Source organism: Catharus ustulatus, chromosome 9 (assembly GCF_009819885.2).
Source record: "Catharus ustulatus isolate bCatUst1 chromosome 9, bCatUst1.pri.v2, whole genome shotgun sequence".
In the NCBI taxonomy this organism is placed as follows: domain Eukaryota; kingdom Metazoa; phylum Chordata; class Aves; order Passeriformes; family Turdidae; genus Catharus; species Catharus ustulatus.
In genome coordinates, this window is record NC_046229.1 from 31,011,374 (window position 1) to 31,038,555 (window position 27,182).

Genomic DNA, 27,182 nt, shown 5'->3' on the forward strand with positions numbered 1-27,182 from the left:
AATTGTGTGTAGATATATAAAGTCTGTGATACTATGCAGCCTGTAGTAAAGAATAGGCATCATATAATGTGCAGTTATAGAAAACTGTAGTCATCTTTACAAATTCATAATCAGGAATTGCCATTTAACATAGAAGTTGATGTATGATGCTCATTTATTTATTAAGTATACCAGGAGGATAGGGAAAATTCAGGATGAGAATTCTGCTGGAGGCTGTGTCCATCATAGCAGACCTCTCAACAGTCAGGACTTGAACCTAATGCTGTAAAAACACTGAAATGTTTTTAATTGAGCTGAAAGTGAATTATGACCTCTTTGGCAGCTCTTGCATTTCACTTGGCTTTGCTTTTGAGCTGCTGCAGGTTTGTTTGGGGCCCTCCCTGGAGCTGGAGTTATAAATTTGCCCTATAACATTTCATGATAGATGGAGTGTTGGACTGTTGGGAATGAGCTTTTTGTGACACTGACCTAAGGTGCTACTACTCAAAGAATAAAAACACTTCTCCCTTTGTAACCCTGGACTTGGTTTATTCTCTCAACCTGCAGGAAAAATGCATTTTGCTTCATCATGATCCATTAACGTAAGAAATACTTGTCCTGACTGTGACAACCCTTCCTTTCAGTGGTAATCAAAACAAATGAGGTCAGCATTTCCCTTGGTCCTCCTCAGGCTGTAATGTCCATGTGGGATAATCATGGGGACAGAAAGAGCTATCAAAAAATGTCAAGAAGGCCAGAATGGTTATTTTTCATAGTTGTCATTGTTAGAAAGTTCAGGAGAAAGAAGTGCTGAGTAGCACTGCTTGATGATAATGATAAATAGTGAGGGCTTTGCTTAGAATAGAGAGGAAAAAATTTCATTTCAAGAGGGCTCTTGGGAAATCAGGGTGGTCTCAAGCTGCCTGGGGGGCAGGAATTTCAATAAAGAGTTTGAAGTGATTTCAGAATAATTTGTGGTGTTTTCTGATAAATTTGGGTGGATAGGTGAGGAACCTGACTGCTGTAAAGCTCTCATTACCTGTCTCTAAAAGAAAGAAAGGGGACCTGGGTAATTACAGATCAGTTAATTTTTACTTGCAGGAAGGAAAAAAGAAAACAACTGAAAAAGCAGAGGTCTGGAAGGTGCTGGAACGGTAAAACCATGTGCTTGTTTGGGGAAAGTGTCATCTCAAACCAGAGTAATGGTCATCCTCTGACAAGATTAAAGGTTCTCATTGCTGGGGGAAAGACATTATGTAACAAACACCAACTCATTTGGGCATGGCGTGCCAGACTCAGGATGAAACTGGGTGCAAAATGGTTGGATGAGCATAGAAAAGTGGAGTGGTTTGGGCTGGAATCATCTCATTCCAACACCTCTGCCACAGGCAGGGACTCCTTCCACTGGACCAGGTTCCTTAGAGCCTCATCCAGCCTGGATTTGAACACTTCCAGGGATGGGGCATCCTTCACCAGCCTCCTTCACTGGGAAGGATTTAATCTTAATATCTAATCTAAATCCATCTTCCTTCAGCTTAAAGCCTTTTCCCTTGCCCTGTGGTGTGAAAAGTCCCTCTCCAGGCTTCCTGTAAGCCCCTTTTAGGTACTGGAAGGCTGCTATAAGGTAAATTAAATGGGTATTTTCAGGTCATTTAATTCAGTCTGGGATGGTGAATACAAAATGTTGTTTCCTATATTTGTGAACAAACTAGTACAAATTTGAGAATCTGTAGGCTAATGGGAGAGGTTTCAAGCCTTGATAAATTGGGAAATGGTCATGGAAAACCAGGAAAAGTGCTCAGTGGGTGTGAGCTGCTGGGTTTGGAGGAAGCAGCCCTGCAGCCAGCAGCAGCCAGCAGCTGTTGTGCCAGCAGAAGCTGCTGCTGCTGACGCTGGGTTACAAGCTGAACATGAGTCAACAACCTCAGCCCATTGTGCAGAGGCAAACAGCACGCTGGGTGTAAACTGCCCTGCAGAGAGCAGAGCTGCTGGCTCCTCCTGCTGCTCTCCCCAGAATACCCAATTTTGGGGCTTGAGAAGACCCTGCATGCTGCCCTAATCCCGGTCTGTGCTGGGCCAGAGCAGGGCTGTTTGCTGCTGCCTCGTGATCTGGGTGCTGAATGGGCCTGTCTGGCACACAAAAGCTGTTTCCTCCTCTCTGCCTGCCAGCAGGGAAGGCAGACACTGATGTGGGTGGATAAATGGGGCTCTCTTTTGGGTGCTGTGTGTGGTGCTGCCCTGGGCCATGCAGTGGTGACCTGCTAAGCCAGCGTGCTGGGACACTCTGTGACCACTCCAGCTTGTTTAGCAGGTGCCCATGTTTTCCAAGATGGACAGGTGCTCATACTCAGGTAGTTGTGGAAGTCCATTCTTTTTCTTTTTTTCTTGGTCTCATTGCCTATTTCTCTCAGTTTTAACCATACACAGTCCCCTGTACTGGATTTTTAGGAAGATGTTATTCACACAGTACCTTGTTGCATTCTGTGGGTGCTGCCTGAAGTCCACAGGATTCCTGGGAATTACATCCATGCCGTCTTTGCTGTCAGTCTGAGCTCAGAATGGATCTGGATCAACTCCCCTTGTCCATGCAGCTGTGGGGTTCCAGGAACATCTCATTTGCCTGCTGCTTAAGGCAGTTGATGGAACATCCTGAAATATCTGAGGGTCACTTTGTTTGGTCATGTATAAGGGACTGCAGGATATGCAGAATTTGGGCAATAAATACAGATTTATGGCTTTAAACCACAGTGAGGACAGGTAGGTATTAACAAGCTGCTAGCCCAGGATTTAGAATGCTTTTGCCTTCCTCTCTTAAAGATATCCAAAGAATTTTTCTTGGCCAGGAGCAGAAGGGTTGGTCTCCAATGCTCCCTGCAGCAGATCCTCAACTGTGCTCTGTTGCTGTTCTTCTGCCTCCCTGAGTATTTCCTGGAGAATTTTCAGACCTTCCCAACTCATGGCTGTTTATGAGACTTTCTGCTGGCTGCCAGCAGCAAGTTCTGGGTTTTGCTGGGCTGCACTGATGGAAATGTGAAAGATAAATTAACCTGCAGGTGCTTAGTCAGAGCTGGCATGTGTTTTTCCAGGCATGGGAGCCAATTCTCAGGGTCAAAGTGTCTGGTCTGCGTTTGGCCAAGTGTCTGGATGGTGGCCAGCATCACGAGAGTGGCTAATTACAGCAGGCTGGGCAGGGGACAGGCATCACTTGGTTCTTGGCCACTCGTTCTTTGCCAAACGGTGCCGGGGTCACAGCGACTTCCACAGGGGGGAGAGACACACATGTGTGTCCCTGCTCTTTGAGCAGAGGCTCAGCAGTGTTCCCAGATGTTCATTCAGCGGTGCTAGGGCTAAACAAACAGCAGCAGATGGGATGGCCCCCGTTGTGTGCTCCACAAAGCCGTGAGACAACTCCAGGACACGTTTTTGTGGAGTTGCTGCTCACAGTGGGTTGGGTTGAGTGATCGGGGAGGAAATGAGGGAGCAGCAGGATCGCTGTTGGATCCTTCTCAGTTCTGATTAGGAAGGAACACTGGAAGATGATGGCTCACCTCTGAGCTCTGTGTGCTGCTGCTGCAGCGAGGGTAAATACAGAATCAATAGCAGGTTTTAGAGCAATTTTTTTTTTCCTCCCCTAGAAATGTTTTGCCGAGACAGTTGTTCCCAGGGGTATTTATTTTAGGAGAGAGGTTATCTCAGGAGCAATTTCCCAAGAGACTTGTCTGTTATGTGATGTTTTAGCAAGAAAGACCTTCTCTAGGGACTGTGCTTTCTCTCAGGGGATTCATGTTTTGCAGAGCATTTCCTTGCATGTTTCAAAAAAACAATTTATGTCCCCATTTATTTGAAAACAGCACCTCACATCAGTCGTAGCCTTCAGTCTGTGATGTGGTGGCCTCCCTCACCTCCCAGGTTGGACTTCAGGTGGGCAGAAATCATCCTGCTGTCTGCAGCCTGTGATCAGGTACTCAAAGTCCTCCTTTCACCATCCTTTCTGGAAATCCCATCCCTTGCTGCTTTAGGATAAGAGTCCAGGAATACGGCCCCAGGCTCAAGGAATAGAGGAGCCAGAGGCCACAGAAGCTTCCACAATCCAGTCCTTTTTCTCTTGGTTTCTCTGCAGGAATGACTTTGCTGCCATTTGTGAGCCCAGTTCAGCCCTTGAAGGGCTTTCCTAGAGTCCCAGGCTGACAAATTCAAAGCAAACAAGGAGCAGTGTCATGCTGTTTCCCACCAGTGCCAGCACTGCCACATGATGATTTCTGAAGCTGAAAAACTTCTGAAGTGCAGTGTTGTCTGAAAAACCTTGGAGTGACTGGCTCTGAGGGTTTTCATTTCCAAGGCTGGGCATTGCTGGATTCCCAACCTGCTTTAAGTAGGGCAGAGAATGTGAGTGGAAGGGGAAAGAAATGTCACAGGCTGGCAGGGAGCTGTCTGCCCCTGCAGGGACCGGGCTTCCCGAGGTGGATCCAAGCCATCAGGCTTCACAGCCAGGAGGAGCTGCTAATTTCAGTCGTGGCACTGCCCCAGCTGCCCTGCTTGGAAAAACGCTTGGGTTTTGTTTGTGCACAAGGGAGTCGTGTTTTGCGGGTGCCCCGTCCACCACGGGGGACGTCTCTGTGAGCAGAGGGCCAGCACTAATGCCATCCTGTGTGGCTGGGAATGAATTCACCCTTTATTCCATGCTCTCCATCCCTGCTACCCCGCTCACAGGCGGGAGGAGATGCTGCCCTTTGCAGCTCCACACCCTGGTGCCTCTAATCCCGGACAAAACCCAGCCCGTGGAGCAGCAAACACAACAAGACCTCTATTCTTAGCCTGGAAAGCCTCAGAGCTGGTTCTTTGGGGTGTGGGGCAATGAATATGCAGTTGCTGGAGCTCTCACAAAGCCCTGAGCTGGGAGCAAACTCTCCTCTCCCATTGGATCTGTAGCCTTTGCTGCAGCTTTTCACAGTTACATAAATATGGCCTATTTTCCCCTCACAAATTAACATCTTGCTCACTAAGTTTAGGCTTTTGCTTGCATACAAAACAAACCTGCTTTTTCACACACAGCTGGAAATCCTGGGTCACCCAGGGAGAAGCTGTCCCTGCCCCCATAAAGCTGGGGGGATCTTCACAGAGGTGACAGAAAGTGGCACTGACAGTGTCCCCTTGCAAGTCCTGGACACCACACTGCAAATCCTCTGGGAGAGGGAGATCCCAGCCTACGAGGCTGCCAGAGGGTCTCTCCTCCTGCACAATGGAAGTTTGGCTTGGGGCACAGAGCAGACAGCTCCTCACTCCTCACAAGACACAGATGTGGGGATTATTTTCCCCAAAGATGGTTCTTGCCCACCCTCCCCAATGGCTCTGCAGTGTGTCCACATTAAAAACAGCCCTGCAGAGAACAGATGTCACTTGGACATCTCCCAACCCTGGGGCGAGGAAATCTGTGCATCCTCAGAGACCCCTTTGTTAGTGATTTAAGTAATACAAGTGCAGAGAGCTGCAAGAGAGATGCCCACACCCCACTTTGCAGTGATAATGCTCCCAATTTTAGCATCCTAGAGGGATCCAGCTCCCCAGGACCACCAGATCTCCCTGGGATGGAGAAACAATCCTGATCTTGACCTGGCATCAAACCTCAGCTTCTCACTCCTCTTGTGGTGGGAATGGGGATGGGATACCTGGCTCTAGGCCCTGAAGGGATCATCCCTTGGGCCTGGGATGAGCTGCTCCAGGCACGGAATCCATCCATAGCTACAGATCCATAGCTAGAGTTTTCCTCTTGAGGGACTGAGGGAATGCTGAGACTTGAAATATGTTCTGACAGCTCCTGGCAGGGTGACCTGTGAGGGGGAGGTTTCCTGGAGCTCAGTGCCAACACCCTGAGGCCAGTGGAGCAGGCAGGCAGGGTACTGGATTTTGGCTCAGGAGGACAGATCCTATTCTCTGCTGTGGGAATGTTCATCATTTCAGGTGAGTCTTGAAGGTGTGTGACTGAACACAGCCACCCAGAGATGAGGATGGGCCTGGTGTGCTCCCAGGTTAACTGCTGGGGAGGCTATTGACTTGGAAATTCTGCACTTGTAATTCCATGCATCCCCCATTGATTTCTATTAACAGCAGCTCTGTGGCTAGAGATCCATGTGTCTGCAAACACCAGTGGGAAACCTTGGAGTAAAATGGGTGGCTGGAGGTTTTGGGGAGGGTAGAATGCCTCAAACATCTGACTTGACTTTCATTTTAACCCTTCTGACCAAACTGTGCTCCCCCAGGCGAGACCCAGACCCTCTGAGTGGCAAAACACCGGAGCAGAGGAGGGGAGGAGGTTTGGGAGCTTTCAAAAACCTGAAAAAGGCACGAGGTACAAAGCTCTCACTTCCTTCCAGAGGATCACACACTTCTAAGCACGTGGTGTTTTAGAGAAATAAAATCTATGGAGTGAGGAATTGGTGTCCCTTTGGGAAGGATTCTGGCAGGATCTCTGGTTCCTACCGGTTTGGGTCTGTCATTGCAGCAGATCAGCAGTGTCAGGGACTGCAGGCAACTCTGCCAGCAGTTTCCTGACAGTATCCAAATGGGAGTGTCGTGGCTGGAGTGTCTTTCCACCCCCTCCAACAGCCCTGACAGCCCTTGGGATCTGTATCAGGACGATCCAGATAATGGGGATGAGAGGGGGAGGCTGAGCTTTACTCTGTGCTCATGCTTTGGGGATGTGCAGCCCTGGCTCAGGCCAGCCCTACACCATCCCTCAGTGTCCCTGGGGTGCCCTGGGCTAGGGGATTTTATGTTAAAGGAAGAGAGGAGTCACCCAGGAAAAGCTGAACTATCACTGCCCTGTGGCACAGCTCTTCCCCTGCCAGGTTCCAGCAAACAAAGACCACGGGGTCCCTGTGTCCGGGCAGTCCCTTCCTCGCTCCGATGGTGCACGGGGCCCTCGTCTCCTTCCTGCCCCTTTCCCCCTGCCCACGGTCAGCAGTGAATGCTGGCCAGTCCTGCATGGGCAGCAGCCAGCCCGTGGCAATAATGAGAGCAAGTCAGGCAGTGCCATCCTATGCAAGCCTCTGTCTGCTCTGTGTGTGTGTGCATCTGCCAGAGCTCCCGCTCTCCCTTCTCCCCCTTCCCTCTCTTTCCTAACCCCCCTCCTTCCACCAGCTCTTGTTCTTTGCACGAGATGCAGGGCTTGGGAGCCGGGGGAAGTGGCACAGTGCTGCTGCTCTGGAGGAGATAACCGGGGCTGGTCCCTCTCTGTCCCCGATGCACCAGGGCCCCAACCAGCCATGTCCAGCAAGCACCAAAAGCCACGTAGCTGCAGCACAGGTAAGAGCCAGGAGGGCCTCGGAGGGTGATGGAAGGCCTCATGGTCCTTCCCTTGGCTGCATCCCTGGGGGAGGAGGGATTCTGCCTTGCTCCTGCCCCAGTTTCCTACCGGGAAGGAGGACTCCGCAGGCAAAGTGGGAGGGGAAGGCTGCTGCTCGGATGTCACCCCTATTAATGCCACCGCAGTGCTTCTCCCCGGGCATTAATCTTCCCGTGGCATCTTGTGAATGGCCAAAGGGACATAGGCACGGCTTGTATTTAATTAGCAGGCGGGGAAAGTGCAGCGTGTCTTAGGCTGAGCCCAGCGCTGGCTGGGGAGGAGCGGGACTGGCTCTGGGGTGATCTCCGTTGCAATGGGATTAGCGCTGGGCCTTTGATGCTGGGAGAAAACATCAGCCCTTGCTTGTGCCTGCACCTCTGAGATCTTCACCATCTTGGCATCTCCCTCCCGTTCCCTGCTTTGCTACTGTTGTGGTTTTAAAATGGTGGATTGTGTTTGATTTGAATATTTGGGTATCTGTGACATTGTGGCTGAGCGCTGGGGCTGAGCTGGTTAAAAATGAGACTAATTGGAGCGAAAAGAGACCGTGGTGGAGGCGAGGGAGCTCTGCTGAGCCGAGGCTGGAGCGAAAACTTGCAGATGGCAGAGGCACGTGCACTCTTTGGGGGAAGAACCAGATAAACTTGGGGGGTTTCTTTTCCAGAACACCCCCACTGCGGTGAGGGCCAGCTCCTTGCTCTCCCATGGAATAAACTGGGAAATAACCGGGTTATTTGGCACAGCTGACAAGTACAAGGGCCCCGTTGTGCTGGCATCTTGTCCCCGTGGCTGGTCCTGGCTGCTGTGCCCCATCCCAGCGGAATGTGATCAAATTCCTCCCTCTGGGGACCCACAGGTCGCAGAATGAACGGGATGAGCTTTCTCTGTCTGCTGTGCTGCCCTCCTCTCGTCCCTGCAGCCCCAGAGAGGCGCTGGGACCAGCCTGGCCTGTCCCCCTGTCCCCTTTCCGTGTGGCTCTGGGGACATTGCCCATCTGGGCTTTAGGCTCAGGCTTTGGCAGAGCTCAGGGAGCGTCTCTCTTCCAGCCTGGCACTGCTGCAGCCACTGTCCCGAGGAGAAACTGGTGCTGGATGCATCAGACGTTTTCATGAAAGATCCACCGTCTGCTGGAGAAAAGAGGACGAGCTCATCTGCTCGCCTCATTTATATTTTAGTTCAGGCTACAGCAGCAGCCTGCAGAGAACAGATGAAAGAGAAATCCCAGCTCGCCCTCGTGGCTAACTCTGTTTGTATTTCACCCTACAAATACCCACGCGGTGTTTAAAGTTCAGCACGTGCTCAGGTGTTGGGAGTGACCCTGTGGCACAGTTGTGTATCCACGGAGCAGTAAATGGCCCCAGGAAATCCCTGCTGTGGGACCTGGATGCCCTGCAGGCCCCAGTCTTTGGGATGACAGCGATAAGAGCAGAGCAGCAGCAGACCTTGTCCGTCATAAATGGCTTTGGGGCTGCAACCCCGAGGTCCGGGGCTGATTTTTAACACTCAATAAACAGCTCGTTTGCAGTAGTCAGCTCACAGAAAGCAGGCTGCTTGCAGGCGCCTCGGATGATCTCCCAGCAGAAAATTAACCCTATCTGTCAGCAAGCCTCGCTCCCTGACCTGTGCTGAGCAGCGGATCTCAGCCGCAGCCTGCGAGGGACGGGCAGTGGGTGGCAGGGATCACGGTGGAGCCGGCGTGGATGTGTCCCAGCTTCCCAGCCACGCACCGAGCCGCGATCCAGCCGCTGCCATATTGACAGCAGCAGCGATGCCGAGAGCTGGGAGGGCTCCAAGGCTGCACAGAGCAGCTCTGTGTCAGCTCCAATCCTTTCTGCCTCCCTGCTCCGCGCCCGCAGCATCCTCCCCAAAGCGCAGCAAAGCCGCTCCTGGGCACCGCGGCGCGTTTCCTCGGAGAACAATTACGGAATTGTAATAAAGTGATTTAAAGGGGAAATTCTTCCCTTTGATTCCTGCCTGCTTTTCTCAGCCTGGAGCTCCCTGCCCTGCTTTGCTGTTGGTTTTGTGTCTCACCTGCCCGGAGGAATTCGGGGGAGCAGGGAGCGCAGTGGAAGCATCTGTTCTGCTGCCGAGCCCAGGAGCCACAAGCGTGGCCGGGAGACACTTTTGTCATTGACACAGGGGACAATTTAAATAGCTGCCGTGTTCTGAGCTAAGCCACAGACGCATCTGCGGATCTCATTTTATGTAACTCGCTTTTATTTTTGAACGCATTCTTTAATTTCCAAGGCGAGTTTGGCTCGGTGGGTGTCTCCCATCTCCTGCCCTGCCTCGTAGAGCACATGTGAGGTGGCTTCTCTAATCATCCCCCACCACCTGTCCTGAAATTCTGGCTCTCCCTGTTTCACCTTCTAGGATTTCCTCCCTGACATGGAGAATGATTTGAGATAAATCAACTCCTTTTAAAAACATTCTGAGCTTCATCTGTGGATATTTCCTGGTGGTACTCGAGATTTTAAATTTTTGTTTCAGAAGGAGGTTCTTTTTACAATTAGGATAAGTGTGTGGTTTGTTGTGTAGCTTATCAAGTGATCTACACTGATCATAATTCCTTCCCTCCAAGGCAGTTACCTTGTGTTGGACCAAGTGTGCTTTCAGCCAAGACAGCAGGGCAGCCTGGCACAGTGAGCGGAGTTGGATCCAAGTTAGGAGTAATTTCCTTCCAGGTTTAATTGCAAATGGTGGTGGAGAACAGCAATCTCTGGAGAGTGATTAATTAATTACTAATCTGAATTCCCTTGGGGCTGGGCCCTTATGGGCACCACTCTGGATTCTGGATAAATTTTGAATGACTATGAAGGAGAGCAAATGACATTTTATTCCTTTCAGTAGCACAGCAAAAGCCCAAAGCCCCCTGGTTACAGCAGTGTGTTTGCAGGTTTGTGGCTGAGCCTAAGGCAGGATTTGCAGCTCACCTGAATTCACTGAGCCAGGACTACTGTGAGAGGCAGCCAGCTCCCTGTGATTGGCATTTTGCAGTCACAAAACCCCAGAATGGTTTGGATTGGAAGGAACCTTAAAGCTCATCAAGTTCCAACCTCCTGCCATAGGCAGGGGCACTTTCCTCTGGTTGCTGAGCACCCTCTGGAAAGATCTCAGAGGCAACAGGGTCTCAGGAAAACACACCAGGGAATGACTTCACCTACAGGGCTGTAGCTGCCCAGCACCACAGCAAAGTGGAGAAGTGCTTTTCTTGGCAGGAGGGAAAATCCTCTTGGACCAACAGGTTGTGAAGGCACCAGCCAGGACAGATGCTGCCAAAGGCCCAAAAAAAAATCACAAAGTAAAAGCAACTGCAGCTGGTGGAGCTGTTTGATCTGGATGAGAAAATCCAAAAAAACATATGAGTAATGGCCAAAACACCTGGAATAGGCAGAGAGGCATTGGAAAGGAAAAGGACCCTGGAGAGGGAGATCAATGTGTAGGGAAGAGGCTGGAAAATTCCCCTCTGCCCTTCCACAGTGACAGCCAACGCTCCCAACGCTGCACGTGTTCACTGCTTGTGTGTTTGCTGCTGCCAGGTTAGGAGGCAATTGCTTTAGAGTAATTTTTGGAGAGATTTAAATTTTTGGATGGCATTCAAGCCTAATATCAAAATGAGTTATTTTATTAAAAGCGTTTAAATAGGAACTAAAGAGTGGTCGGAAGCAGGGGGGCTATTTTAGAGGGAATTTGCTATAAACCCATTGCACAGAAGCTTTCTAAAATATTACCCTGTAAAAACCCCATAATTCTCTTTATCTTCAATTTAATTACATTTCCCGTAGTGCCTGTGTCAGAACAGTTCACTTATTCTTGTTCTCTATTAACTCACACCTGCTCTAGGAAACTAGAAGGAAAAATTGTTGGCATACAGAGTAATTTGTGTGTTATTCAGGATCTCACTGAGCTCACAGAAAGGGTCTAATGAGCTGCTGGAGAAGTAGGAATTGGGAATTTCATACCCCCAGTGATGGCTGAGAGATGGCAATACCTAAAACTGGTGTAAAACAGGGGGAAGTGGGAGCACTCCCAAGATCCAGGGGTTTGTCCCATCCAGTGTTAGTGGATCAGAGTTTGATCTGTTTGGGACTGCAGCAAAGTCTCAGAGTGTCTGAATTAAGGGGCAGAATCATCCAGACTGTGTGGATTGAACACTTTAGTGACCTCCTCCAGGCCACAATGTGTGTTTGTGAGTGAGAGCTGAGGGATGTCTTGGGACTGTTGTGAAAACCTTGTCACTTGTGACCCCCTGCACTGCCCAGAAGGAACCTGGGGGCATGGAAATTATGTATTCAACCAAAAATGACATGATAGAAGTTAAATTTGGCTTGGGTTTTGGGGCAAGGGCTGCAGCTGACTGTTATTTAACTCGGACAAACCAGCCTGTGGTAACAGAGGCAGAGGATGAACCTCAACCTTTGCCTGTGGTTTGGAGGAGATTTCGCTGGCCACGGCATTTTTGCAGTGCTTGTCTTCTGATAACTGGAGATGTGATTTAATCCCAGTTAGGATGACCTGGGCTTTGCCAGGGGAGGGTGAGAACAAGGCAAACAATTCCATGCCACGCCAGGCTGGGAAGGAGGGGATCCAAGCTGATGGAGAACCGGGATCTTTGCTGCAGTGCTGCTAATCCCTGTTTTTCTAGGAGATTTTGGAGGACTCTGCCTCTCCCCAGGGATGCTGCCTGGTGATAATGTGCTATCTCAAGGCATTTTTCCTGCTTATAGCACCAGGATGCCAGGGCCAGCAGTGCCTTAGCAGAGAGGAAGGTAACTACAAATTTCCAGGGAAAAAGCAATGACTTGTTAAACTGCAGAGGACTTTTTTACTATTATTATAATCAGTTTTCTTTCTGTTTTTTGGGGGTTTCTTTAAAGTCATTCAGCTTTGTCAGGATCATGGCTTGAGCTCTCAGTAAGCCTGTGACCCCCACGAGTGGCTGTGTGACACTCATGGGTGCTGTCACTGCTGGCTGTGCTGAGCCCACAGCTGGGGGATGTTGGTGCCGTGGGTGAGGTTGGTGTTTCAGCCACCCTGGTGCCCTGGACATCCCGTACATGGTCTCTGGAGGATGGAGGTGGGTGCAGGACAAAAAAGGGGATTTGGAGCCCATACCTTGGGGTGAGGGCACCGAGGGATGTACAACCCCACGTGGGTTCAGGGGGTCACACCACTGGGGGGATTTTTTGCCATCCCGTGCCCAGCAATAAGACCCTCCTTTGCTTTGTGCCAAAATCTCCCTTGGCCCTGCTGACACCTGGGCTCTTCAGTGAAACTCTCCCAGCCCTCCTGTCTGTCCAGCTCCTGGAGATGAGCGATCCGAGGGCAGCAACCTCCCCTAAAGCTCCGGGGAGCCGCTCAAGGCGAGGCGGGCGGGCTCTTTATCCCAGCACAGCGAGCGCTTTCGCAGGCATTCTCCCCTCCCCGCCCCCCGATGCTCCCCGGCAGCCTTTGGCATCCTCCCCCAGTGCCCTCGGGGAACAAGCTGGGCTTCTGCTGCCAGGTGGGTGAGGCGGGGATGCGCTGGGATGCGCTGGGATGCGCTGGGATGCGCCGGGATCCTGAGCAGAGCGCTCGGGCTGCGCAGCGGGCTGGGGCTGATGCGAGAGCGGCTCTGAGCTGCTGCTGCTGCCCGGGGAGATCTGGGGAGGGGAGGGGTGCCGAGGTGTGACTGTCACCCCGAGCAGGGGGCTGGCTCTGACGAAGCTCCGCTCTCTCCCCAGAGCCTCTCTGAGCTCGCTGTCGGCACAGACCCACCGGCAGAGAGGACAGGTCAAAGGCAGTGAGTATTCTTTTTCTCGGTGTCTGTCTGTCTGCAGTGCCTCTGTGCTCGGTTTTTTCCTGGCTTTCTCTGCATGTGAATGGATGGTCTTAATCTCCTGAAGCCCCTGAGAGATCTCATGGTTTGCTGCTCTGTTTATTTGTTTGGTTGGTTTTTTTAACCTTTGTGCTGCTATTTTTTTTGTATTGGGATGGCTTCTTTTTCTTTGCTCAGGTGGTTTGATAACCTGAACGTCCTAATCTCACCCCTCCCTTGCTGTCTCTCAAGGAGAAACCCCCAAAACACACCCATGATGAGGCTGGTAATTCTCCTTGACCGGGTTCCTTCTGTAGGAGGGGGAGGCAGGATGAAGGATGGAGCAGGGGAGGCAAAACCCCTCACCAAGACCTTTATTGCAATTTGCCAGACACCGCAGATTAAATTTTCACAGCATAACTGACTGGATTTGTTTGCAAACAGAGCAAACATCCACGGGAATGCCAGCTGAGCAGTGGGATTGCCTCTATGGGAAATGCAGGTCCCAGCACCCCTGAAGTCACACAGACTTTGGGATCCCAGGGAAGTTGGGTGCTGCTCAGAGGTGGTTGCTGTGGGGGCTGAGTGGGTGGCAGTGGGGGTGAGCAGAAGGCTCTTTCGTAACAGTACCCCAAAATTCAGGCTGCTAGAGGAGGCTGCAAGGGAGAGGGCAGATGGCTCTGCTTCCAGAGCAGCAGTGGGAAAGAGAAGCAGGAGATGCTGGACTCTAGGAAGTCATGTGCTGCAGCCCCACATGTGGGTGAGGCTGTTAATGAGGAAATTTAAAAGGGCTTAAGGAATTACAAGGATTGATTTCAGTCAGAAGCAGCCGGTCGGGGTGAGGATTAAGGAAATGCACTCACTGGCAGTGCAACGCAATCCTGGTTCCATTAATTTAGTGGGGAAGAGGCTTTGTGCGTTTTTAATGTAATCAGCTTTTAAGAGGGATGCTGCACAGGTCAGCCCAAGCTCCAGGGTCTCCCCAAGCCCTAGCAGAGCAGGGCCCTGACTCCTTGCACACCCTCTCAGCTCTCATCAGCTCTTTGGGCTCCTCCCTGGTTGTTCCCAGCGACAACATGACATGGAGGGTACCTGGAAAATCAGAAACCTTTGCCTTTGCTTGTTGTAGAGTCCTGCTCTCTGTCCCCTGCCCCTCCTGCCTGGTGGATCTCACCTTCACTCTCTGTTGATGTGAGAGTTGTCAACCAGTTGCTCCCCAGTGTGCCAAGGCTCACGAGGACCCCTCCATCTCCAATCTTCCTCTTTCCTTCCATCCTTCCCTCCTTCCCTCCTTCCCTCCTTCCCTCCCCTTTTGCAGGCTGTGCATCTCCTCGCTGGCTCCCTGCAGGCTCCCACCACCCCAGCCAGGCCTTGCTTGCTTTGAGTTATTTTTGTGTGAGTGCTTGAGCCCGTGGTGGTGAAAGGAGCAGCCCTGCAGATGCGTGAAGTCCTCCTGTTATTCTGTTTGCAGTGCCAGCTTTTCCATGATGCCTGGCCAGCAACATCAGCCATGACCTGCAGGGACAGGCACAAGAGGTAGTTTGGTCTTCTTAGCGAGGTCAGCCCCGAGCTCTGCCCGCTGAGGAGAGACCTTCGGAGGTGTTGGAGGATGAGTGGGATAATGCCAACTCCTGCTGCTCCCTGGTGAGCTGGGACACCAAACTCAAACTGCTTTAGACCCGAAGCTGGACTTTACCTGCAGTCCTGGTCTTAGAAGGAAATGCTGTCTCTCCTCTGTGACCATCCCTCGGCTCTCAACGTCTTCCATTGAATTTGACTTCAATTGACTTTCCACGCTAGGAGGCAAGGATCAAATGGGTTGAGGACAACTGGCCTTTCTTGGCTTTGGCAAGGAGGATTCTTTGGTGCATTTTTAAGTGCCAGGACATGAAACAGTAAATCCTTTCTTCCTGCACTCCTGCCTCCTGCAAGCAGCCCCGACTGTGGTCCAAGCCAGCCAGTTCAAGGGTTAACCATAGCTGGATGCCTGAATGGCTGCCTTACTGATCCCACGGAGGTAACTGGAAAGACACAGTGCATCATCCCTCACCCCTGCCTGTCCTGTCGCTGTCTACCTCGTCCAGCAAGCCCTTCAACTCACTGCAGTGTCCCCTCTTCCCTCCTGCCCTTCCCTTGCCTCCCTGCCTCCTCCAGACCCAATTTCTTTCCCTCTCTCTCTCTCTTCCTCTCTCCTGTGTCCTGTCTTGGAAGGCCTCACTGCAAGAAGTGTGTTCTATGAGGAACCAGCTCCCTGCTCTGCCCCCCACCCTCTCTGATTCCCTGCTGCAGCCCCTCAATCTCAGCAGCGCTGCGCAATGCCTGTCACACCTCTGGCTGAGAAATTCGGGAGCAAACAGAGGCACAGGGCACTGAAAGGTGGGGGATAGGAGGCGTCTGGAGAGGTCCCAGAAGGATCCTGTAGCAGGCAGTCCACTGGCACTCCCCGTGCTCTCATCTGGAGTTTGTGGAGTGCAGCATCCCTGGGGCCGTAGTTGGAGGCTGTGCAACAATTGCTGGGACTGAGGAGTTCCTGGGTTTTGTGCTTGTTAAACGCTGCGAGCTGCCTGTGCTGCACCAGGGAGACACTTGGTGCATTTAATTAACATTTAATTTGCTTCAAGATTACATTAAAATGTGCAATAATAGAAGCTCTCCGAAGGGCGGGAGGAGAAGGGGGAAACAGGCGCGCTACAGATTGGCTCAGGCACTGGTGCTGAAGTGTTCTGCAAGAATTACAGATGGAAGGGGGAAAAATGCTTGTGCAGCCACAGAAAGTACTCGGCATCTGTTTGGCAGCGGGGCTTGGAGAAGGGCTTTCAGCAGCTCCAAGTAGGTCCAGCAGCTGAGAAGTGGAGATGGGGCAGCTGAATGCTCCTCCCATGGTGTGGAGGAAAGAACGACCTGGTTTGATGTCCAGGAATCTCCAGAGGAGATGCCCTAGGGCTGGAGAGGCAGATCACAAAGCCTGTGCAAACCCACGGAGCAGCCCCTTTGGAGAGAGGGTGATGCCAGTCCCGTGCAGTGCCTGTGTGTGTTCCCTGTCCCTGTCCCTCTGTCCCTGTCCATCCCGGGTTATGTAACGAAGGATGCTGCGGCTGCTGTCCTGGGAAGGGGCTGGGCAAGGACACCAGGGGCTGGCACAGGATTGAAGGCTCTGGGGCTGGGCTGAAATTTAGAGGAAAAAAGCAATAAAGCCATTTTCTGCCTGGGTAAGCGTGTCAGGAAAAAGGCAGTTTGATCCTGCTTATGTAATCCTGAGTCTAAAGAAGCTGCTTGGGATCGATCCTGGCCGGGAACTCACGGTGCTGCAACACAGGCTCACCTTGCAGGTACCCCTTTCCTTCCTCGGCCCTCTCCTGCCCTCCACCTCTGGTGTTTGTGCTGTTGCTGGTGTGCTGGAACGTGGTGACTGATTTCTTGTGCTGCTGCCCATTGCTCTCCTCCCACACCCGACCAGAGCAGGACTTTCCTAGAAACCATCCCAAAGCGCAGCCTTTCGAAGCCGTTTTGCCAGCCAAGGCAGCTGAATGCTGGTGTGAGTAAGCCTTCAGCTGCTCTGGTGCTGTGTTCACCCTTGACATCTGCCTGGAGATGTCTCAGGGTCCCTCTCACACATGAGGGAACTGAGGACACAGATCTGGCATAGAGCCGCCGAGGGTTTTTTTTGGGTTTGTTCTTTTTCTTTTGCCAAGCTGGCTAGACTTATAATCATCCTCTTCTTTGGTTTTCCCCTGCTAACACCCCTGCTTCCCCACCTCGACCACAGGAACAGAGGGATGAGGACTCGCCTGGGCTGCCTGTCTCACAAATCAGACTCATATAATGATTTCACAGCTATTCTTCCGGACAAGCCCAACCGGGCTTTGAAGTGAGTATAGCTGCAGCATCCCACCCCAACCCCACTCCTGCCCTTCCCCTCCCCAGCCACCACCCCCCTCCAGTATTGTCTTCCTTTTGTTGTACTTTGTATGAGCTGTGACTGCTTCCAGGAGGAAAACAATCCGGCACTGATCCCGCAGGAGCAGCCTCAGGAAATACCTGGATCTTTGACACCAGACAGGACATGCTCACAGTGCCCACCGCCGTGTGGGGGACATGTCTGCACCTATTTGGGGATGTAATTTACACCTCTGGCATCACAAATCAAAGCCTGAGCGGTTGGCTCGGTGTAAGAGGTGACCAGAAATTTCAGGTCATCTTCAGCTCAGCCTTGTGTTTAACGCTGCCGAATTTTGGGTAGTGGTTTGCACAATGCTTGAAGGAGATGCTTCAAACCCTCCAGAAGTCCTGATCTGAGAGGTGTGGGATGGGACTCATCTGATCACAAGTCCCTGCTTACACCTGAGCTAAGACCTGTCCTTCTCCTGAAAGGCAAGCCAGAGAAACAAACACTTCTGCAGGGCTGGGTTTCATTTTGCCTGACTTTTGGCTTTTACAATGTAAATGTCTGCATCTGAGCTTGACTCTGCTTAGAGTCAGTGAGGAAAAATGGGTCCCTTTTTGGGTATGATTCATCTGGCCCATTTCACCTGCCTGCCTGGGGTTGTGAGATGAGCAGAGTCCCTGCAGGTCCCTTGGTGTCTCCTCACTGATTCTAAAGCAAGCCCGGGGTTGCTTGGCTCAGTTCTGCACTCCAGACCTCCAAAACCAGGTGAGAGAATTCCAGCCTCCCTCGGTGTCCTCGTCACACAGCTCCAGAGGGGATGAGCAGCCGAGGGCTGTCCATAACTTGCCCCTTCCTTTCCTTACAGGAGACTGTCAACAGAAGAAGCGACAAGATGGGCAGACTCTTTTGATGTCCTTTTGTCCCATAAATGTGAGTAGAAATCAAATTCCACGTTTTTTCCCCTCCTCTGCCCTCAACCCTCGTCCAGGGGTATGGTCCCTCAGAGCTGCTCACTCCCCAGCAGTCCCCATCCTTTACAGGCAGGGAAAAAAAAAAGAGTTTTGTGTGTTCCCTTCACCTCTTTGTTCCTGACCACGAGGAAAACCACAACAGCTAAAGCCACCAGCCCAAGGTGCTGCCTTTTCCAGCTCAGTACCCTTGGCCAGCTGGCCCTGCAGCAGAGGAATTGCCCGTGGTGCCCCTGAGCAGAGCCTGATTTGCAGTTATCACAGCAAACCTGAAAATTTCACATCCACAGACCTTATGCCAACCTGTAATCAGCACTCCCCACTCTGCTCAATCCTATGAGCTCTGTTCAGCAAATACAGCTCTGCTTCACCAGCATTTTCACACTGAGAAATTATAAACAAAGCAAAGTTCCCAGTATGGGTTCATTCATGGACTTCTATTGGAGAATAAAACCCAAATGAGTCGAGGTTGGTGAAAAGTCAACGTGGGTGCTGAACTGTTTTATGGCAATAAGGAGCTGCCTGGCTTGCTCAGAGACTCAGGCTTTCCTTACATTTTAAAATGTAAGTGTAGAATTATATTATTAAGCAAAGGGTAATTTTGCTAGGTTTCTACTGAGAATGACAACAGTTTTGGCAGGGAATTAAGTGACAACTTTAAACAGGCTGGCTGACCAAGGCAGGAAAAGCAGGATGTAATTTTAGCAGCAGTATCTAGTTGAGATCATTGCTCTTGCAGCCAATAGGGGAAAAAATATATGGTGTAGCTGGGTATGGCTAAAAAGGAACATTTCTTTTGTAGGAATTCAGAACAAGAAAGGGAAAATGCACCAAGGAGATTATAGGGTAATCACCTGGGGGGTGGAGAGAGGGGAGGGCAGGGTATTCACATCCCTGTTATCATCCCAAACTCAAACCCATTTCTTCTTCACCAGTGCAAAAGTAGAAATTTTCTTTATTAAGCTGCAGAAGCGCTGGGATTACAAACCCCAGTGAATTTACCCACCTCCGTCCTGGTGTTACACAGATTCTTCCCTTTTCAGCTGACTACTGCAAAAACCTATGCTAAATCAAACCTTAGTTCAATTATTTTGTCCAGCAGCCTCCACAAGGGTGTCTGGTTTTATTAATAAATTAGCCTTGTAGAATGATAAATGAATTATCAAGATAGCTCCCATCTCTTAGAATGGAAAGTAATTCTGATAACTCTCTGGCAATAATGAAAAATATTCAGTTTCTAATGAAAAATATTCAGTTCCTAATAGCAACAGAAGGTGATCTTTAAAATTTAAATTAATCTTTTTTTATCAGCAGTTGCGGTGACATTGCCTGGTGATTGGTGGCAAAAAAATTGTTGTTTAATAAACTACTTTCTAAAGGAATATTTTATAACTGCTCTGCACCTGAAGTTTCTGGAATTGTCAGCCTGGCAGGCAAGGGTTATAATGATGCAAATACAAAAAGTTCTGTTGAAACAGAAGTGTTATTTTAGTTACACTGGTTTAAAAGAGAGAAGAGCATGTACTCATAGAATTAATTATATTGTACAAGTTGCATTTTTGCTGTTAGGATGTGCTGATTTTAGACATCTAAGGGAGCCTTATGCCTTAACTGGCCAAAATCTGGGAGTAAATAAAGCTGTGCCTGGCTTGCTGGCATCTGTCTGTAGGGAAGCTGCCAGCAAAAATTCTGCTTTTAGTGCCAAGAGGAGGACAGAACTGTCCCAGCCTAATTTCCCTGTGACTGCTCAGGTGAACAGCATTAGCCAGGGAAAATTGGAATTCATGCTTGGGGGCATGGGCTAAGCACCAGCTGAGCTTGAGGAGAATTCCCCTTGGGGCTCACAGCATCAGCAGGTAGAGTATTTCTGCTTGACACATCTGTCAGACACTGTCTTCACTGGACGGACAGTTCATTTATTTTGGAAAGGGGATTGTGATTTCGGGGGCTGTGTGCTGCTTTCTGCTGCTGGTTTCAGTCCCTTCCAGCCAAACTGCTCTCCAGGGAAAATAAACCCCAAAGTGCTCGAGAGGGACTCAGGAACAGGATGGAGGGGCTGAAAATTGGGCAGACCTTGTGGGCCATATTGCAAGGGGTTGGACAAGTGGCAAAATTTCTCCAAGGAGCAGGAATGTGGATCAGAGCTCCCTGAGAGGCTCTCCAGAGTGCCCAGCTGAGCAGGCTGCCCTCATACACGGAGAGGCTCACAGGGCTGCAGTGAGATGGGGAAAAACACTTCTTCCCTTTCCTATTTTCGTGAGACTCCAAGAAGTTTCTAAATAGGAGTGACCCGAGGAGGTGCCATGCATTCCACAGACCCTGTGCAGTCTCATCATGCCAGGATTTTGAGGGGATTTGAGCCTCCTGGTCTAGAGGGAGATGTCCCTGCCCATGGCAGAGGGGTTGGAATGAGATGGTTTCTACAGTCCCTTCCAGCCCAAACCATTCTGTGATTCTCTGATCACCTTTGCCAGACATCCCTTGAAGTGTGATGGCCCTGGGGAGCTCCCCCTGATCTCCCCTCACCTTTCCAGTGAATGAATGACTGTGCAGGAAATGTTTGATCCTGACCTGCTGCGAGGAGGATTGAAATCCCTTGGGATTTGGAGCAATTGTCTTGTCTTGGGAGATTCCCAGGCTGGGTAATGCCCCTCTGCATTGAGTGGTCTGATTTGGATTAAATCCTCGAGCCATCCAAAGGATAATTTGAGTTGACGTTAACAGGAGATTGCGAGCAGGAAATGCGGGAGGGCTCTCCCCACCTCTTTTTTGTGCTGCCCTGGGACTCCATCCCCTCATCCCTCCTGGGGTGAGCAGTGCCGAGCAGCAGGATGCAGATAGATAGGTCAGGGCCATGATATCCTAATTGTTTTTGCTAATGGGTGAAGCAAATCAACTGAGAAACCCCGGGGTCAGGCAGACAATCCCTGTTTTACATCAGGAGCCCTGTCTGAGCTCGCTGCCAGACGCAAGCCCTGCTCCCTGGGGTCAGCAGCAGGAGAGGGGACCTGATGCTGCTGCTCAGGGAATGGAGGGAGTAAGAGGCAGACCGTGTACAGCCTTTCCTTGGGTGCCCAGGGAGAAAAAGCAATGTTTTTAACACTCTGGATTTCAGCTCCTTTCCCATTTTTGTGCCAGGGAAGCGAGCTCGGAGTGGTCCCCAGAGTGGGAGTGCGTGCGTGTGAGTAACTGAGGAGTAATCCCCTCGCTGTGCCGTGCCCAGGAGGCACAGGCTGGCCAGCCAGATGAGGATTTCTTTTGACAGGCTGCTGGAGGGAAATACAAGCAACAGCATGTCTCACTGTGTGTCCCTCACGGGGCTGAACACATGGCTTATCCTTGGTCCAGCATCCAGCAGGACAGTCTGTCCTCAACCCTTGGTCACTTCTCAACAAAGCACCCAACACCAAAAACCTTCATGCTGAATTCCCACTTTTATCTCAAGGGTGATTTTTCCCCAGATTTTTTGTGATCTCCGTGCTCTTCCGCCCAAACTTTATTGTTGTTCTCCTCCTTCTGTTGTCTACACATTCCTTCACTTCCTACACAGCACAGGAATATCCCAACCTACTCCCAGCTCTTTCTAAGCCAGAACAGCATTAGCATTGTGCTGGTGACAGGCAGCTGAGATTAAGGGAAGCACTGCTCAGCAGCAGTGAGAGCACATCCCTGTGCTGTGCAGGGCAGTTGTGACCTTGTCCCTCCAGCCCTGGACAGTGCACACAGCAAATCCACCCAGCCAGCAGCCACAGGGGCTCTACCTTTACTCCCTGCATGAAGTCTGGTTGCTGAGGGGGTGAAACATGTACATTGAATAAATGATTGTTGATTGCTTTCTTGCTCTGACAGTGGCAGGTGCTTGGTTATTAAACTGCCTGAATGATTTAGGCCACTGATCTGGGCTCTTCCTCACGCTGATGAAGTTTACTTAAGACCTGTCTTGTGTTTTCTGCTCCCCACTTCAGTCCCTTCTTGCTGGAAAGGATCCACTCTCCATCTCCTGAATGGGATTTCAGGGAGTCCCTGTCCTCACATGGCACTGCCCATTCACAAAACACAAATCCTGTCATTGCCCAACTCACAGGTGACCTGCAGGACCCTGAGCACCTGCACAATCCCTCCTGCACGTTCCTCAGTCTGAATGGAGAGCAGGGCATTCTGAACCTTATACTTATATTTACACTGCAGAAGTAGAAGAGCAAACGTGTGCTGCTTCTTCCTCAAACTCTGAGCATTTAGTAAAGAGCTCTTCTTCTTTGCCTTCAATTTATCTGCTCCATCAGGATCGATTTCCTCCTCTGGCTTCAAGCAAAGGACTCCTGAGTCAAATTCCTGGATAATTGGCCAATAGTTGTCCTGAAGGGCTGTGCACCTACCCCAGCACACCCTGTCCTCCTGAGTGGCCATGCTTTTGGGCCTCAGGTTAGGGATTATTTTGCCCTGCTGCCTCTGCAGACTTCTAATCCTGCTCTTAATTTCTGTGCTTTCTCTATAAAGCATCCCTGTGGAATTGCACACTGGGATATTTCAGAAGGTGAAATCTCTCTCCGGCTCATATCACACTGCACTCCAGTGGTGGTTGTCCTGGGAAAAAAGATGTCCAGTTGGGTGGGGTCAGCTTTGAAATTCATGAGTGATCATTCCTTGAAAGCCTTCATGTGCTAGGAAGGAGAGGAGGAGATTGAAGTCAATACCCAGGTCAAATTCCAGCTCAGGTGGTGGCAGCTCCCATGCCTCATTGTCTTCCTGCCCTTTCAATCAGACCTGTCATTGCTCCATGACAAACTTCTGGCAGTGATTCCCCAGGCCTGGCTGGAAAGCCTGGCAGGCAGTCAAGGGCTAAAGATGAAAACTATGGAAAACCTGGCAGTCAGGGATGATGTCTTCTGCATCCAAAGTGTCCCGTGCAAGGTCCTCACAGGTTCAGCCTCACCACTTGCAGCTCCTCGAAGCTGTGAGGACTGCATGACAGGAGTGTATAAAAAAAGCAGAGAACAGCCAGACACTATTATTTATCCATTCACTGTCTAAACTTATTTCAGGATAAAAAGGATCTGATTGACATTAGAGCAGGAGGCAGAGCTCATGGAAACCTCCAGGTCCCAGGGGAACCTGCTGCAGCTGCTCTCTGGGGCAGGGCTGTAGCAAATGCCTTTCTCTCCTTGTCACTCACAGCATTGCCTTCTTTCAGCAGATATGACATTTTTCAGATATTATATTTTTCAGGTGTTATATATCTCAGGTATTCTATTTCTCAGGTATTACATTTTTCAGGTATTATATTTTTCAGGTGTTAAATTTCTCAGGTATTTTATTTTTCAGGTATCATATTTTTCAGATATTATATTCTGCATCAATGACCTTTTGCAGATGTGGCACTTTCATGGAACACTGCTGTTCCTGCAAGTGATCCTCTGTCAGTGCTGCAGCTCTGGGGCTGTTGTAGAGGAAAAGGGGGGAAAAAAAGGACCAGGGCAGAGAGAGGGGAGCAAGACCTCAGCATAGACACAGAAGAGACCGCAGAGACACAGCAGCGTGCTTGGGTGCTGGAATATTTAATGTCAAGCATCCTAGGAGCTGATGATTTATAAAGTGACATAGATCTTGAGGAACTGGATCTTTCTCCCTGTTTTATTTCCTTCTTTCTGAAAGCTGCCAGACTGCAAAGGCTCCTTGCCCTGATCTCCAGTCCTTCCCTTGCTCTCACACAAGCCCTGTGAATTTTAGAGTCACTACGGGGGACACAGATTCTGGAAAATGTTTCTGTGTCCCAGATTTCAGGAAGGGGAGCAGCTCTACAACACCCCTCACCTTCACTATATTTACCTACCCACGGAGATGCTCAAGGCAGCCAGGGGCAGGGTGATCCTGTTCCTTTGGCATTCTGCTCTGCATGCTTCTCTGGGGCTGATGTCACTATTGCCCCAGGCTTGGACCCACAATTTGCAGCGTTGCTTGGACAAGAGGCCTGGTTTTGTCTCCCCTAGCAGTGCAAAACCCTGATCTCCTCCAAAAATTGCTCGAATGAAGAAGTGTCAGGACGAGCTAGAATACCGCAGCAATTTCTGGGGCTGACAGCAGGAGGGAGCGTGGCTGGAATGGGATGGATCCACTTTTATTGCTGATAGCAGACTGCTGATGGAGCAGCCAGTGCAAAAACCCCTCTTGAAGGAGCTTGGAGGAACGCAGAGCAGAGGTTTAGCCTCTAATTTGGGCTTGTCTGGCCTAATATCTCTTCTGCCTTTCCCTCTGAGGATCTGGGCAGTCAGACATCTCTCTGACTGACACGCAGACAGAAATAGGATTGTTTGTTGCTGTTCAATACCCAGGGCCACTGCTCAGGGCTTGAGGCTTCAGCAGGAGCTGGAAAATATCTCCATGTCCTAAGTTATTACCAGAAACAAGGGCAGCAGGAAGAAGTTTAGTGCATGCAAGGGACATGCAGAGCAGTGTTACATTGCTATAGATCTGTAGCACAAATAGCAGATAGATATCTACAGCATATAGATGGCATATAAATAGCAATATATGTATTATATATAGCATATGGATAGCATATACAGCATGTAGAAGGAACTGTCTGAATAGCCTGTTTGAGAAAATGTCAGGATTATCCAAAGGGATCTGGATAAGCTTGAGAAACAAGCCCATGGAAATCCCATGAGGTTTAATAAGACCAAGTGCAAGGTGCTGCAGCTGGATTCCCCCCAATATCAATCTGGGGATCAAAAGATCCAGAACAGCCCTGCCCAGAAGGACTCGAGGATGCTGGTGGATGGGAGGCTGGACATGCCCTGTCCTTGATCCCGTCATCCTTTTGAGGAGTCTGACCTCACCTCCCCAACCCCATCATTATTTTTAGACAGTTGCTTGGAAGCAGCCAGTGCTGACTCAAGAGCTTTCCAGTCATGAACTACAAAAACCTGGAGCCTGTTGCTAAAGACCAGGAAGAGATAGAAACATGTTACTGGGGGAAAAAAAGAAAACAAAAAAAACCCACCAAAAAAACAGAGAAGCTAAATTTATCCTGAGGAGAAAGGGTATGTGTGAAGCCTTCAGCTACTTCAAGTCTGCTGGTGCCATTCAGGGAAAGGAAATAAAAAACAATGGCTGTGTCCATAAATAGGCCCAGGCAGGGGTTTAAGAGGACACAGATTGCCTAATAAATCTTTCCATATTTCTAATCTGCCCCGGCTGACTCAGATTGCATTACTGAAATGTCACAATTGCTGAGCATTAGCAAGTGATAAGCACACTTTTACCACTGACTAGACAAGCCGTAATTAGGCCGAGTCCTTTCCCTCTCCCCTTTATTGGAGCTGTAACAGACTCTCAGAGAGCTTTCCTCTGTTTAAATAAGAACTAAAAATGGCACAAGGCAATAAAGCAAAATGACAGAAAACATAGGAGGCAAGTCCACAGCAGCCATGTTTTGTTAAAGGTTTTTCTTAGTGACGGACAGGGCGTTACAAAGTGTTGCATGAACATGAGTTGAAGCTGGATAATTCCATGAGTAACTTTCCAAAGAGTGGGCTCCCAGTCCAGAGGAAAGTCAAGTTAGCTGGAAAATGCTTTTTCAGAGTGATACTGGGTGATGTTTGGATTTTGGCAGCCTGGGGGGGCCCAGCTGATCAGTGGTGTAGGCTATGGACGCCATCCTGGGGTTGTGGAACTTGGGAGAGAAAACAAACAGTCTTTGTTAGGCAGGGGTGGGTGGAAGGATGTCTGTGTGCTGCTTAGAGGAGCTGGAACAGAGGCCAGACAGAGTTCAGAGGAATAAAATGGATATTTATTGAGGGGCCTCCAAAGGCCACACCCTGGCAGTACCAGTGCCACAGTCATGGCTCTGCCCAGATGGCTCAAAGATGGAAGCAAAACACGGCTTGGTCACAAGATCTCACATTTTTATAGGTTTTAGTCCATTTGCATACTGTCCAATTAATAGCCTCAAATAATGAAGTTTCGTCCTCCTTGCTTGCCTGCCCTCCTCTTTTCATGTTGTTCATGCTAAGGGTCTGAAGTTTGGAGAGCTTGTAATTGAGTCCCCAGCTGGAATAGAACTGTTTTGCCTTCACCACCTGTGAAAAGATCCTAGTAACCCTTAATATAAAATTAAATCTGCATACCCAAGCAGAATGGAAAAACTTAAATCTTAAGGCATCAATTTCCCCCCTTTAGAGGCTTGACAAGTCCTTTACCTTGCCGAGTCTCTATTCTAAACATAAATACGTAGAAATCTAGATAATATTTCTAAGCATAAATATCTACTGACAATAATTATTTAATGAAAGACTGACAATAATAAATATTATTAATAATAAAAATAATATTTATAAAAATAAAAAGAATAATATTTACTGTCAATAAGAATTTAATGACAGATAAGTGTCTGACAATAAAAACTATTAATACTAACAAAAAGCATATTTATAAATAATAAAAATAATAATTTTACTGACAATAAGTAATGGGAGACAGATAAGTGTCTAACAAGAATAAATAGTATTAATAATAAAATAATATTTATAAATACTAAAAATAGTAATTCTACTGACAATAATTATTTAATGACAGATAAGTGTCTGACAATAATAACTATTAATAATAGCAAAAATAATATCTATAAATAATAAAAATAAGAATATATACTAACAATAAGTATTTAATGGGAGACAGATAAGTGTCTAACAATAATCAATATTATTAATAATAAAAATAGTGTTTGTAAATACTAAAAATAATATTTACTGAAAAGAAGTATTTAATGACAGATAGGCGTCTAACAATAATAAACATCTAAGGAACAGCTCCCAGCCTGCTCTCTCTCCCTGTGTAACTCCCTGTGTGTCCCTGGCAGATGGGCTGGCAGCTTTCCGTGCTTTCCTGAAGACGGAGTTCAGCGAGGAGAACCTGGAGTTCTGGCTGGCCTGCGAGGATTTCAAGAAGACGCGCTCGGCGGCCAAGCTGGCCTCCAAGGCCCAGCGCATCTTCGAGGAGTTCATCGACGTGCAGGCCCCTCGGGAGGTGGGTATGGAGCACCCTGGGCTGGCACAGCATCCCCAGGGCACCCAGCAGGGCCATCAGCCCAGGCTGGCACAGCATCCCTTGTGCACCCAGCAGGGCCATCAGCCCAGGCTGGCACAGCATCCCTTGTGCACCCAGCAGGGCCATCAGCCCAGGCTGGCACAGCATCCCTTGTGCACGAGCAGG

The 27,182-nt window shown here is 49.6% G+C and overlaps 1 protein-coding gene across 7 annotated transcripts in view; it reads left to right on the forward strand.

The window, feature by feature from the left end:
* The first annotated feature begins 7,078 nt into the window (after nt 1-7,078).
* The window catches only part of RGS8 (regulator of G protein signaling 8), a 28,474-nt gene continuing 8,370 nt past the window's right edge, over nt 7,079-27,182 (forward strand). Inside the window, exons 1-6 of one of the 7 annotated variants that reach the window (XM_033067290.1) lie at nt 7,263-7,281; nt 13,045-13,103; nt 14,590-15,135; nt 16,885-16,986; nt 17,870-17,934; nt 26,830-26,996. In XM_033067290.1, the coding sequence (XP_032923181.1) occupies nt 15,110-15,135; nt 16,885-16,986; nt 17,870-17,934; nt 26,830-26,996 (360 nt within the window). In that variant the 5' untranslated portion in view covers nt 7,263-7,281; nt 13,045-13,103; nt 14,590-15,109. Of the gene's footprint in view, nt 7,282-12,702; nt 12,825-12,857; nt 13,104-14,589; nt 15,136-15,750; nt 16,448-16,884; nt 16,987-17,869; nt 17,935-26,829; nt 26,997-27,182 lie in introns of those variants that run through there. The other 6 variants (XM_033067289.1, XM_033067286.2, XM_033067285.2 and 3 more) reach the window with 6 other exon arrangements.